This window comes from Pelmatolapia mariae, linkage group LG8, assembly GCF_036321145.2.
Source record: "Pelmatolapia mariae isolate MD_Pm_ZW linkage group LG8, Pm_UMD_F_2, whole genome shotgun sequence".
NCBI lineage: Eukaryota > Metazoa > Chordata > Actinopteri > Cichliformes > Cichlidae > Pelmatolapia > Pelmatolapia mariae.
Window position 1 is genome coordinate 23,754,775 of NC_086234.1, and position 11,668 is coordinate 23,766,442.

The window sequence follows — 11,668 nt, forward strand, 5'->3', positions numbered from 1 at the left end:
AAAAAAAAAAAAGGCTTGACCCTTAGACGAGAAGCAAGAGTTTAAGAGGCTATTCATCAACGGGGTCCCACCCACCCCGTGACCTTGAGGATGCATGAACAAAAAGAATCCATAGAAAGGAACTTAATACAGTGTTGGCTTTAATATGCCTGTGCATTGATTCTCCAAGTCTGTGAAAGATGTCTTGACACATGCTCAATCATGCAGGTAAGAAAATCCCCAAAAAGTTTTTTGGGACTGTAGAAAGATAAACACGGTTATTATCATAAATATCCCCCTTAGCTCCACAGTGTAGGGGTTTACACATTTGCTCAGCTGGAAACATAAATCCTCTTCGGGGTTATATCAGGAAGGACATCCCGTGTAAAAGCTCTGCCAAACTAAACCTTTAAAGTTACCCGCTGTGATGACCCTTCGTGCCAAAGAATCAGCCAAAAGAAACTATTTCTTGTGAAATAGTTTCTTTATTTGCTGATTTACAAAACCATCACAATGATGGTGAAGAGTTCCCATTACCACAAAAACAACACAGCAGTTGTGCACACAGAAATGGCAGACTCACCTTGTCGCTCAGGTCTCTGGAGACATAAAGCAGTACATCCTTAGCCACTTCTGCAAAAAACTGCTCACCTGAAACCTGGAAAAACAGAAACGCACACAAGTCACCTCCCAAAGCAACATGATTTAACCTCAACATGACCTCACAGGTACTGTCACGTGGAGTGGTCTGTGCAGTATGCAATGAGAGTTCTATTTGTTTGAGTTTGTATGTTTGTGTCCTAATTAGGGTTTGTTTTTCAGTCTCTGACTTAAAAGCAGGCCAGCCCAGCAAGCACTCACGGGAAAACTGAAAACTATGGCATTCAGATTCTTAAGTTGTTTGCTGCATCATAACTCAGTGCTGCCCACTGCAGTGGAAAACACAAGTGTTTGAAGTGATGTACTAAAAACAGTAGAGTACTGTGATTTTGACTGAGGGCTAAATAAATAAAAAAAAAGTTACAAAGTACAGTCTGACCACTCCTGGATTTTTAGGACCTATGTTGATACAGACTTTGAGGAAGCAAAAAAAATTACAACATTACAACATCTGCAATACTTTTTTTACTGTACTATATTAGCGATGTCTGAAACCACTTGAGATGACTTGATGTTTAATCACTGCTGCCCTTGATAGTGATCATCAAAATTACTGCGTAGTTTAAGAAATTCATCCATTTCTTATTCAATTCTGGGTCACAGAGTACCTAACCCTATCCCAGATGTCATAAAGTGAGAGATGGCATACAAGCTGATCAGGTCAGACTTTACCCTGGCATTCACACCTTCAGTCAATTTAGAATTTCCAAATAACTTAACCTCTTTGGACTGTAAGAGGACACATGGGGAGAACATGCAAAGGCTCCAGACTGGATTCAAAACCAGGACCTTCTTGCCATGAAGAAACAATTCTAACCTCCACACCAGTGTTTCGCCCAACTAAAGCAACCTAAGACATCATACCGGCGCATCCTGATGGGCAGTTACAAACAAGTGAGATGAAAGTAAATAGATGTGAAGCAGAGCAGTTCTTGCACTACTTTGTCACAGGAAAGGAGGGACTGTGTGTTGGGAGTGTCAGAGTAAAACAGTAAAACACACTGGACGCGTAAAATTCCTGAAACTATTTTATGTTTTAAAAGTATTTTTATTAGGCTCACCTATTCTTAATGCAGCTGTTCACACAGACTGTGTAACATTGCAGGACTAATTTGCCGCATTAATTTGTTAATTTTACATTGTGGGCCACATTCAGCCTGCTTTGATCTTAAGTGGGGTGAACCAGTGAAACCCTCCTTTCAGCATATCAGTACAGAGGTGAGATATCTTAGCTCAAAAAGACGTGAAATTTCAGAACTGCCTCTCATTTTTTTACATTAATTATGCAGACAAGAGAGAGAGATCAGAGCTATTTACACTGTCAGATACACAAACAGCCACACAGAGACAATTGCACACACCTGGGAAGCTGTTATGTAGGCAACAGCCAGCTGAGCCTGGTCGTACAACATCTTCTCAAAGTGAGGAACATGCCAGGAGGAGTCTGTGGAGTAACGATGAAAACCCTGAGATAAAGAGACATAAAGAGGGAGGCTGCTTAATTTTACTCACTAAAATTAGTTGAAAGTATCAGTACTACAACATAAGTATATCTGACTTGAACTAAAAACACGATTATATTAAAGAGACCAAGGGTACATCTGTGTGTTTTAGTGTCTGACATGAACAAACCAGGCCTGCACATTAGAGAAGCACCACTTCTGACAACATTCTGACAACTTTTTAATTTTCTTGTTACTTGATGAATAAAATGTCCTAACAGTACAAAATACCCATTTTAAGAGCTGTCCTCTACAGTTTTGATTCAGTCTGTCATGCATCTCTACGATTCGCCACTGCATTCTGTATGATTTGATGGGTTGGGCATCACTGACCACCTGCACAAAATAGCACTAACATATTTTGGTTTTCTGGGTAAACTTCCAGGTTGTCTTGGTATCCTTGTCTGTTCAAGCACAAATGCCCTTTTAAGACTTTGCTTTTTGATGAGTTCTGACAGATGTGGGAAAAACAGCATTTTATTAATACACACCTAAACTTAAACATGCCAGTTTCTACTAGTGAATTTAAAATTATCATAAAATGGAATGGATTGAAAGAGACCTGTGGATGTTTTTCTTGAGAGGCTTCTAATATTTTATGTTATGGATACTTGTATATAGTAGGTTATGCTGAAGACCTCACAGAACAGAGCAGGCCTCAAGGACACTGGATGTGACATTAATTATGCTAGAAAAAGGTTGAGCCAGGGTAGAGCTGGGTTGCAAAGCAGCATGCAGAGTCAGCAGAAATGTTGGGGACAGGCTATACAAGAGCTGCCAGTGTGACGCACTGTATCAGCTGAGCATCAGCTGAGCATCAGCTGATCTCAAAGCATCAGTCCTGCCAGCCAGAATTTAGGGTTAATTTATACATTTTTCTAACAGTTAATTTATTTTTCATGCATCCTTTACCACTTAACCTGGTGGTTTGAATTGAGTATTTCTGTGTTTAATATTTATTCATATATCAAATTCTTTACCATTCATAATCCTGATACAAAAAAACAACAACAAGAAAAAAAAACCTGAATTACAAAATTACAACACTAGTTTGGTTTGTTTATACCTGTGCAATGTGGTCATGGATGCCTCCCAGTGCCATCATGCGGAGCGTGTGCAAGGCCATCTGGAGAGCCTCCACCCCTTCTGATATGGAGCGATTCACAGTCCAATAGGACATGAGGAACATCAGATTCACTACAGATGCATAGGCAAGAGAGAGAAACCGGAAAAGACTTGCTGTCAGGTAGTCAAATAAAGAATTTTCTACAGGTCTTCAAGCTACAGAGCTGACCACTTGGGCTCATGTCGACCTGGTGAGGGGAACTTTGGAGCGTCTCTAAAGCCTCCATACTCTTCCTCATAGGAATGGGCGAGCTGCTGGAAGCAGCGATTAGCCACGTCTGGAGCCAGTGGAGGACTTTGGCCTGCATTTGCAGTGATGGTTGTGCCTTTCTTCAGGGCCTCAATGATCCTCTCCCCACTGGACTCCAAAGCAGGACGATTATTCTGCCACTTTAGAACACAAGTCATACTTTATGTCATTCATACACTTCCACAGAGACAGCACAGGAGGGTAAAGACAATAAACAAAAATATAATTTACATCTCTTTAAGGACTTTTTTTCATCCCCACTAACAATGCATGAAATCTGATATAATAATGTTCCCTAATTCTTGAAGTTTTACTACCTGATCTATGATTCTGGTGAGGACCGTCTTGAACCCAGGTCTACCTCCACGGTCTCTGGGAGGGAAGTAGGTGCCTCCAATGAAAGGTCGAAGCTCAGGAGTCAACCACACACTCATAGGCCAACCACCACCTCCACTTGTTGCCTGGAAATGATTCCCAGGCAAAAATTATGAAGGGGCACTAGCAGAGTGAAGCTGAAAGAGATTTTCGTGTGAAAATGTAAATGTATACAAACCTGCACAAAGGTCATGTAGACCTTATCCACATCAGGCCTCTCTTCTCTGTCTAGCTTGATGCAGACAAAGTTTTCACTAAGGATTTTGCCAATTTCCTCGTCCTCGAAGGACTCCCTCTCCATAACATGGCACCAATGGCATGTGGAATAGCCCACTGGAGGTAAAGCAAAAGAAAATTCTTAATGTAGTGATCCAGATATCTGTAATCTATATCTCTGAGATTTTTTTTAATCTTACCCGATAAAAAGATAGGTTTCTCTTCGTTCTTTGCTTTGTCAAAAGCATCCTTCCCCCATGGATACCTGACCAAAAAAGAAAAAAACAAAAAAACAAAACAAAACATGGCATTTGGCCGTGCTTTCAGAAAGTGTGTCCATCTGTAGTTTAAAAAGCACTCACCAGTCGACAGGGTTGTGCGCATGTTGTAGCAGGTATGGTGACCTCTCCTTAGCTAACCTGTTGGTGTGTCTGTGAGAAGTGGATGATGGCCCTTCACTCCCTGACGCCATACTCATGAAGACAGATGGACTGGACACACAAGATACTTGATTCTTATTAGCAAAACAGCAATCTTGATTTTGCTGCCTCAGTGTGGGTCCAAATATATAATAAGTTGTGAGTCCGGTTTAACAGATGACTACAGGGACTAAATACCTTACACAATGTTAACCCAGCCTCAGGATGTCATTGTGTTACCCTTGAGTAATACGATAAAAAAAACAGCTACAACATTCAGTTCAAATTTCTCTATACATACCCGTTCCTTACAGAAACACTGTCAATACCCTGTGTAGTATATCGACATAAGAATATATAAAATAATATACTAATATTAACAGGTTAATTTTTACTAATTACAATTCTTGAGCGTTTCTGGGGCTGTACAAGCTCGTTCAGCAGCTCCTTATTAAAGCTGCAGTAGCTGTCAAGCAGCTGTTAGCCCAGACTGGCAGCCGTGGCGAATTCCATTTGAATATTCCCCAATTTATTATGACTTAGCTTAAAAATAAAAGTTCATACCCCGGAAAACGTCAATAAACAGCTTTCATTTTATGATTAATTTTCGTTGAATTCGGGTGGAAAAGCTGCACATATGTGCGTGATTTTTCACGTGTAACTTAGAAGCACAATGCTAAAATTTTCATCGTTAGCGGAGGGTGGTCGATGAGTTACCAAGGAAACCAGCTACAAAAGCTAACCAGTTAATAGAAACCAAAACATATTGTCAGCCTTTGTACTTACACCGAATTGAAATGCGTGGCTTTATGATTTTAATCAAATGTTTGCACTTACGGGGAATGTCTCTGGCCACGAGTTAGCCTTAGGGACATATTAATATGAATGATTTTATATGGGAGTATGGTGTGGTTCGACACTCGTCAGTGCTATTGTGCCACAAGCAACAACCGTATCATAATACAACAGGTCGTGACTTTTATGCTAAGCCCGCTATGCTTGCTGTAAAAATGTCAAAGCAGTGTTTACGTACAGCTAGCATTAGCTACACATTAGCTGAGGCAGCGTTACCTGAGGTAGCAGGCCGCCCGGGGATGGAGGAGCGGTGACCTGTCGCTTGGTGGGTGGGGAATTTGTCTGAAACACCTAAAGTCACCCTGTGATTTCTTCTGTGAACTATACGCTCCCGAATAAGCTGCAGTTAACACGCATGCAGGTCCCGCGCGGCTATGTTTGGACGCCGACCGACGCCATGCTAGTCTTAACATCCTAATCCACCAAGTGTGTCACTTTAGCAAGCTAACGTTAGCCAGTTTGTGAAGAGACAGCAGTCAAAACTTCTAGGCATGAGTTAAACACTTTTTTTTGCAATACCCTCACTTGACAGATGGAGGCGCGACAACAAAGCAGGAGTGGGGATCACAGGAGATAATGTAGTATTTGATTTGGTGATACAAAATAAAAATGACAAACTGTGCAATAACGTCTTCTCCCAAGTTTGTTATTTTCGTAAACGAATTTAAATTAAATATAAAATCTTTACATTACCTAAAGGAAATAAAACACAAATTCTAATATATTATAAACCATCTTCGCATTGCATTGGATATGTGAGATAAAATATATCTGCACTTTTTTCCTACCTCCTTGTGTATGTGGCTTATAATTTAATATTACACCCTGTTCATATGCTTATTTTTCTACACATTTTTTTATTTTATTAATTGTTACTAATCTTGAATTTATACAACACAAAATGTATTTGTTTTTGTATTTGACATATTAGATAAAAATTTAAAAACAATTTATTGTTTATTTAAAAAAGCAATACAATAATTATGTAAAAGCAAAATATTTAAGCCTCAAGTAACTGTACAATATTTATATCTTTTCAATGAACCGATGAGTTATCTATGGTTTAAAGAATAAAAACACAGTCATGTTCAAACTAAAGAAATACAATACTTTTTCAGTTATGGTTTCATTAGTGCAGAATTGAGCTCAACAACTGTTGACACAAAATCCTTGCGAGTTGCCAAGTCTGAGGCAACGATGTTCACGCCGGATTGCTGCTTCAGCCATTTCAGGAGCTTAGGCAGACCCCTCCTAATAACGTTGGGGAAACTGTCGCAGAGACGAAGGATGTAGATGAGTATCCTATGATCTGCTGGAAGAGTCATGTTCAAACCACATACAAAGAAACCTGTGGGGAACAAGTTAAAGCTTAACAATTATCTCAAATTATATCGTGTATAACCTGGCTGTTTAAAACTTTTTTGTCTCTGAATAGATGTTACTTTGGATATTTACAGTCCCAAGTAATATTGTTTTTTGATCACCAAAGATGAATGTCTTGCTGTCTATAACTTATAACATGGCGTAGTTGAGAAAACTCACAATTGGAAGTCTTTTCCTTTCCCAAGGCTTCAGATATTTTTGATTTAACTTGTGCACGATCCATGCTATTGGCGTAGTAATAAGTTATTTTTTTCCACATTTCAGGATGGTGGTTTGCTGGATAGTCATATGAAACTATGACATTTTTGCCTTGGTCCCAGCAGTTCTGCAGTGTGGGGATGCCCTGTTGTAAGATAATGAATATCTTATTTTGAAACTATAAGCAAAGGTTACAGTAAGTACTTCAATAATGAGGCTTATTTGACCTACTGATCTAAAAATAAATGAATACATTTTTTAAAAAAGAAGAAAAACTGTACACTACCGGGGGGACGAGTTTGCTTCCAAACATGGTCTTCATGAAGCCGATAAGATGGTTGTGAAGTTTCTCTTTAATGTTTTTCTCAAAACCATTGAAGTTTGAAAAAGCCAGGATGATGACTTCTTTAGGATGGGCCACTGTCCAGGCATGTATTTCCCTGAGAACAGTCTGAACACAATGGGAAAATTAGCTGGCATTAGATAAAGAAATCTTCTTTATAGGGTTCCTTCATGACACAGTAAGTGAGCACATGTGTTATAAATCACATTAACTAAAACTAATTACCAAAATAGAACAGACGCTTCATAAAGGAAATCAGTAACACCTGTGTTTACCTTTGGTCATATTTTAAAACTTGAACTAGTTTTAAAACAGCTCTTGCCTAAAGTGGATCATTTGGATTTTTATTCATGCTTAGTAAAGGTCTTCTTAAGTAAAAAAAAAAATCTGCTAAAAGTTCAGTTATTTTTATATCAAAAAATTAGATTTTTTTTTTCTGTGTATGGCAGGGAAACTCCTGATACATATACATACAGACAGGAGTCTTGTACTTTTACATGATATGCTTATTATTACCTCAACATCAGTGCTTGTGTACAGCCCATGGTAAAAGTAAAGCCTAGTGGGATGGTGGTCATTACATTTGCGAGCAATCCTCAAGTCAAAGTAGCGAACTCCTGCTTCCAGTTGCATTGTGATGGTGTATTCCTGTGATAAAAACCAACATCAGACAAACATTCCATTCTCTGTTTGTTACGTTCACCAATAAATTTGATAACGGCAGGTCAGAAACTCCCCTTACCTGGGTCATTCCCCATGTTCGTACTATTCTGCGTAAGCAATAAATCCAGCTGAATCGTTTTAGATTGTCAGGCTCTATAATAGCAGAGCTGGTATCCAAATCATAACTCACAGAGTCATGGCTTCCTACGAATGAAACACACACAAATGCCTTAACAATGTTGTTTTAAAATGCTGTACAGATTTGGGAGTTGTTGTTTTTTTATGGTGTATTTATGGGATTTTTTTCTCATGTAGCTCTATAGTCCTCTTTTAAATGTAATGTGTATGGGCTCAAATTGTGGTCATAAATATTTTGTACTTGTAAATCAGGATTTGTATATGTAAAAAGAATTTGTGTGTGCTTAAAAAAGATTTATATGTGTAAAAAGAATTTGTGTGTGCATAAAAAACATTTGTGTGTGGACTTAGCCAAAAAATACAAGTGAAACTCTGCACTCAAGTTTCAAGTTACAAGTACAAATTTTGACCCCATTTTTCTTCCTTTCATCTGATTGGTCAATGTCATGTCAATCACAAATTTAACAATCCAATCAGAGAACAGATGGGTTTGGTAATACAGTTTGAAGCTGGAAGATCTCTATATAAATATCCGATAGAAACTAGGTCCCCTAACTTTCAGTAGCTGTTGAAAGGATAAGGTTGTGGTATATCAGTGGTTAGAAATACCATTATTGCTTTAAAGGTTAATTAAAGGTCCTTTCACATCGGATGCAGCATGTGCTGCTAATGCTAACTGCTAACTAAAAGCCAAGGATCCAGAATTTGTTGCGCTGGCTGCTGAGCTCTGTGGGGTTTTCCAGCAGCTCTACCTGTACTAGATGCACCTGCTCCTTGTCGTTTCTATCTCTGACTTTATGTCCTCTACAAGAGTTTCTGTTTTTTTATCTTCAAATGTTCAATAAAAACATGTGTTGCTAATTCATAACGAAGAAAGCTTTGTAACTATCCCCACTAGTGAAGACTGTCATTTCCACAACACTGCCCCCCCCCCCCCCCCCCCCCCCCAGGTCCGCAGCGCTGTTGAAAAGGCTCTGGAGGTCTCTGTATTAAGCATGTAAACCTGTGACATAAAAATCACCAAACTCGGACCACCACAGACTGTTTTCCTTGGTGGTGATGAAGGAAAACGCTAGGCTGGCATGTAAAAGGGCATTTATTCCCTTCAGGACCTGCAGCTCCATAAAGCACCCCTCCAATAGCCAAACCCATCTGTTCTTCGATTGGATTGTTAAATTTGTGATTGACATGACATTGGCCAATCAGATGAAAGGAAGAAAAATGGGATCAAAATTCGTACTTGTAACTTGAAACTTGAGTGCAGAGTTTCACACATATTTTTTGGCTAAGTCCACACACAAATTCTTTTTACACACACAAATCCCGATTTACAAGTACAAAATATTTATGACCACAATTTGAGCCCATAAATGTGGTCCAGAAATCCATCATGCCTAGTATCATCACCAGATCAAATATTGTACAAGTTGTAACATCTATACAATTTTGACTGTATACATTCATTCACTCTTAGATTACAGACCATTTGGGTACATTCTCCGCACTAGCCAAGTACAACTACTGTATTTCTTGCAAAGAATTAACAAATTAATTAACAAATGCAGCAGAAACCACAACCTTTTTCATTCATTTTGTTTGTTTGAATTCTGAGTGAATAAAGGCTACCACTAAATGCTATTGGAGGTGCCCCAAAAAATCTGCAGTGTAGATTGCAAAAAAGTATTTCTGTTAACAAAATGGTCCAATTTGACACACTGTACATGCTGTGTTTGATATCGGTTGGACACAGTTACACTGTAAACATTTACCTGGTATGGCTAGTTTGAAGAGAGGAATTGTCCAAAGTTCAGATGGCAGTTGTGACATCCAGTCAGTGTAGTTCGCAATCTTTATATTCCCTTTCCCTTTATCTGCAGACATCTACACAAAACATTTTTAAACTTACGGGAGAGTCTCTTAGAAATTCAGTGGTTCTAGGCAACAGTGAAAACATTAAGCACAAACATAAATGTCACAAGTTTTAAGAAATAACACTTACCCTGCCAAAGTCATGCCCCAGCTGTAGTTTACTTCGTTATTCCTTCAGATTTGACAGTGTACACAAACTGACACAGTCAGACAATCAGAGGCTTAGCTTTGTTACTGCTCCTCAGAAGGACTTCATTGTTATGTTGTAAGAGTTAAAACGTCAGCTGTCTTACCGGTTTTGCAAGGATGCAATCCAAACAAGGAATGTTTGATCAACAAGATAGAACGCCCCAATGAAGCTTCCTCATACCCTCAGGATTCACTAGGAAAAAAACAAAGGCATTCAATACACTTTTAATTCTGATATTAGTGTGGACTTCAGTAGTGGATTTCAGTCTGCACTCAAAAAAGTAAACTAAGGCACTTGTTTGATGACTTCGTTGATAAGTTTAACTGATGTCTCTAGCAATAAGATCTCTGGAAATTATTGAGAAAAAAACCATGGGCTGAAACACTTTTTTGTACTAATAAAGGTTTGCAGGGTGCATATTTATCAAGTGTACCATTACAAACTGTTCAGAAAAGAGATCATTACCTGCAGGACAGACATCAGTAACAATATTTAAATTATTTTGATAGACATGCTGAAGTGACGAAGGAAGCCTGAAAAGAATCTTTAATACAAATCAGTACTCTGTCTCCTTTGGTTTTCCTGTCAGTTTGACAAATGCCGCCCAATGTTATGTCCAAATCTGAGAGATATTTGTTTAGCTAGGCTACAGCAAGGACAAAAATATCGAAACAGCATTCACACATTATTAAATGTAATAATCCTTTTCTGTTTTTTGAAATCATGCAGGCAAATAATTTCAGTAGGGCTGGTTGTAGTGAAGGCACTAGTTGTCTCAGCAGGCTGTTTATTGATCTTTATGAGAATATCTGAATTATTTTAGCTAGACAGGCAGGCAAATGGCCTGTTATTGCCATTAATTTGATCTATATATGTCTAAATATTTGCTGAACACTGCTAAGAAAAACTATATTAGAGAGAAAACCTAGTCTTACCTAGTCTATTTCTTGGAGAAGTGGCACTGTTTTTTCTTTAGCTTCAGAGAGCTACTCCTTGAAGCTTCTGTCTCCTTCTCATTCACACACATGTTCTGTCTTGCTTCTATTGACTTTCATTCCTCTTCTCACCAGAGCATGCCTCCATCTCTCCAGGCTCGGCGTTATGATCTCATTAAAGATCATAATGCCGTCTGCAAACAGTACAGTTTACAGAGACTTCTGCCTGATTTCATCAGTCAACCTGTTGCTACTGTAAAGAAGAAAGGGCTCAGAGCAGATCCCTGATGTTGTCCCACACCGCCTTAAATCCATCTCTCTCTGACCGAGATCACTGTCTTGTTAACACTGAAAGTCCTATACCACCCTCACATATAGTGCTTCTCTGCCACTCCTGACTTTCTCGTGCAATACCACAGTTTTGCCGTTGACACCCTATCATATGCTTTCCCTGAATAACAAAAGACTTAGTGCAACTCCTCCTGACCTTCTCTATACTTCTCCATCAACACTCTCAAAGCTAACATCACATCTGTAGTGCTCATTCTAGGCATGAAGCCGTACTGTT

General features: G+C 38.9%; 2 protein-coding genes across 2 annotated transcripts in view; both read right to left on the reverse strand.

Moving 5' to 3' along the window:
* Window positions 1–5,863, reverse strand: part of spata20 (spermatogenesis associated 20) — a 59,722-nt gene extending 53,859 nt beyond the window's left edge. Inside the window, exons 1-9 of the mRNA XM_063481621.1 lie at window positions 5,598–5,863; window positions 4,470–4,598; window positions 4,308–4,372; window positions 4,070–4,224; window positions 3,834–3,977; window positions 3,455–3,656; window positions 3,208–3,338; window positions 2,001–2,105; window positions 563–637 (exon numbers count right to left, since the gene is read on the reverse strand). Coding sequence (XP_063337691.1) covers window positions 563–637; window positions 2,001–2,105; window positions 3,208–3,338; window positions 3,455–3,656; window positions 3,834–3,977; window positions 4,070–4,224; window positions 4,308–4,372; window positions 4,470–4,598; window positions 5,598–5,794 — 1,203 coding nt within the window. The 5' untranslated portion in view covers window positions 5,795–5,863. The remainder of the gene's footprint in view (window positions 1–562; window positions 638–2,000; window positions 2,106–3,207; window positions 3,339–3,454; window positions 3,657–3,833; window positions 3,978–4,069; window positions 4,225–4,307; window positions 4,373–4,469; window positions 4,599–5,597) is intronic.
* Window positions 5,864–6,499: 636 nt separating this feature from the next.
* On the reverse strand, window positions 6,500–11,286 carry LOC134632995 (PI-PLC X domain-containing protein 1-like). The gene is made up of 7 exons (XM_063481868.1): window positions 11,233–11,286; window positions 9,876–9,987; window positions 8,048–8,172; window positions 7,822–7,953; window positions 7,246–7,413; window positions 6,924–7,107; window positions 6,500–6,729 (listed from the first exon to the last, which is right to left on the reverse strand). Exons 1-7 carry the CDS (start codon window positions 11,284–11,286, stop codon window positions 6,500–6,502), a joined length of 1,005 nt encoding a protein of 334 aa, XP_063337938.1.
* Between the last annotated feature and the right edge of the window lie 382 nt (window positions 11,287–11,668).

Excerpts from the sequence above, each read along its gene's own strand:
- LOC134632995 (XM_063481868.1), bottom strand. The coding sequence starts at position 11,286 with ATGATCTTTAATGAGATCATAACGCCGAGCCTGGAGAGATGGAGGCAT. Across the intron at positions 7,954-8,047 it reads GAACATGGGGAATGACCCAG|GAATACACCATCACAATGCA; the intron begins GTAAGGGGAGTT and ends TTTTTATCACAG. Across the intron at positions 7,108-7,245 it reads GCAAACTCGTCCCCCCGGTA|GGCATCCCCACACTGCAGAA; the intron begins GTGTACAGTTTT and ends ATCTTACAACAG.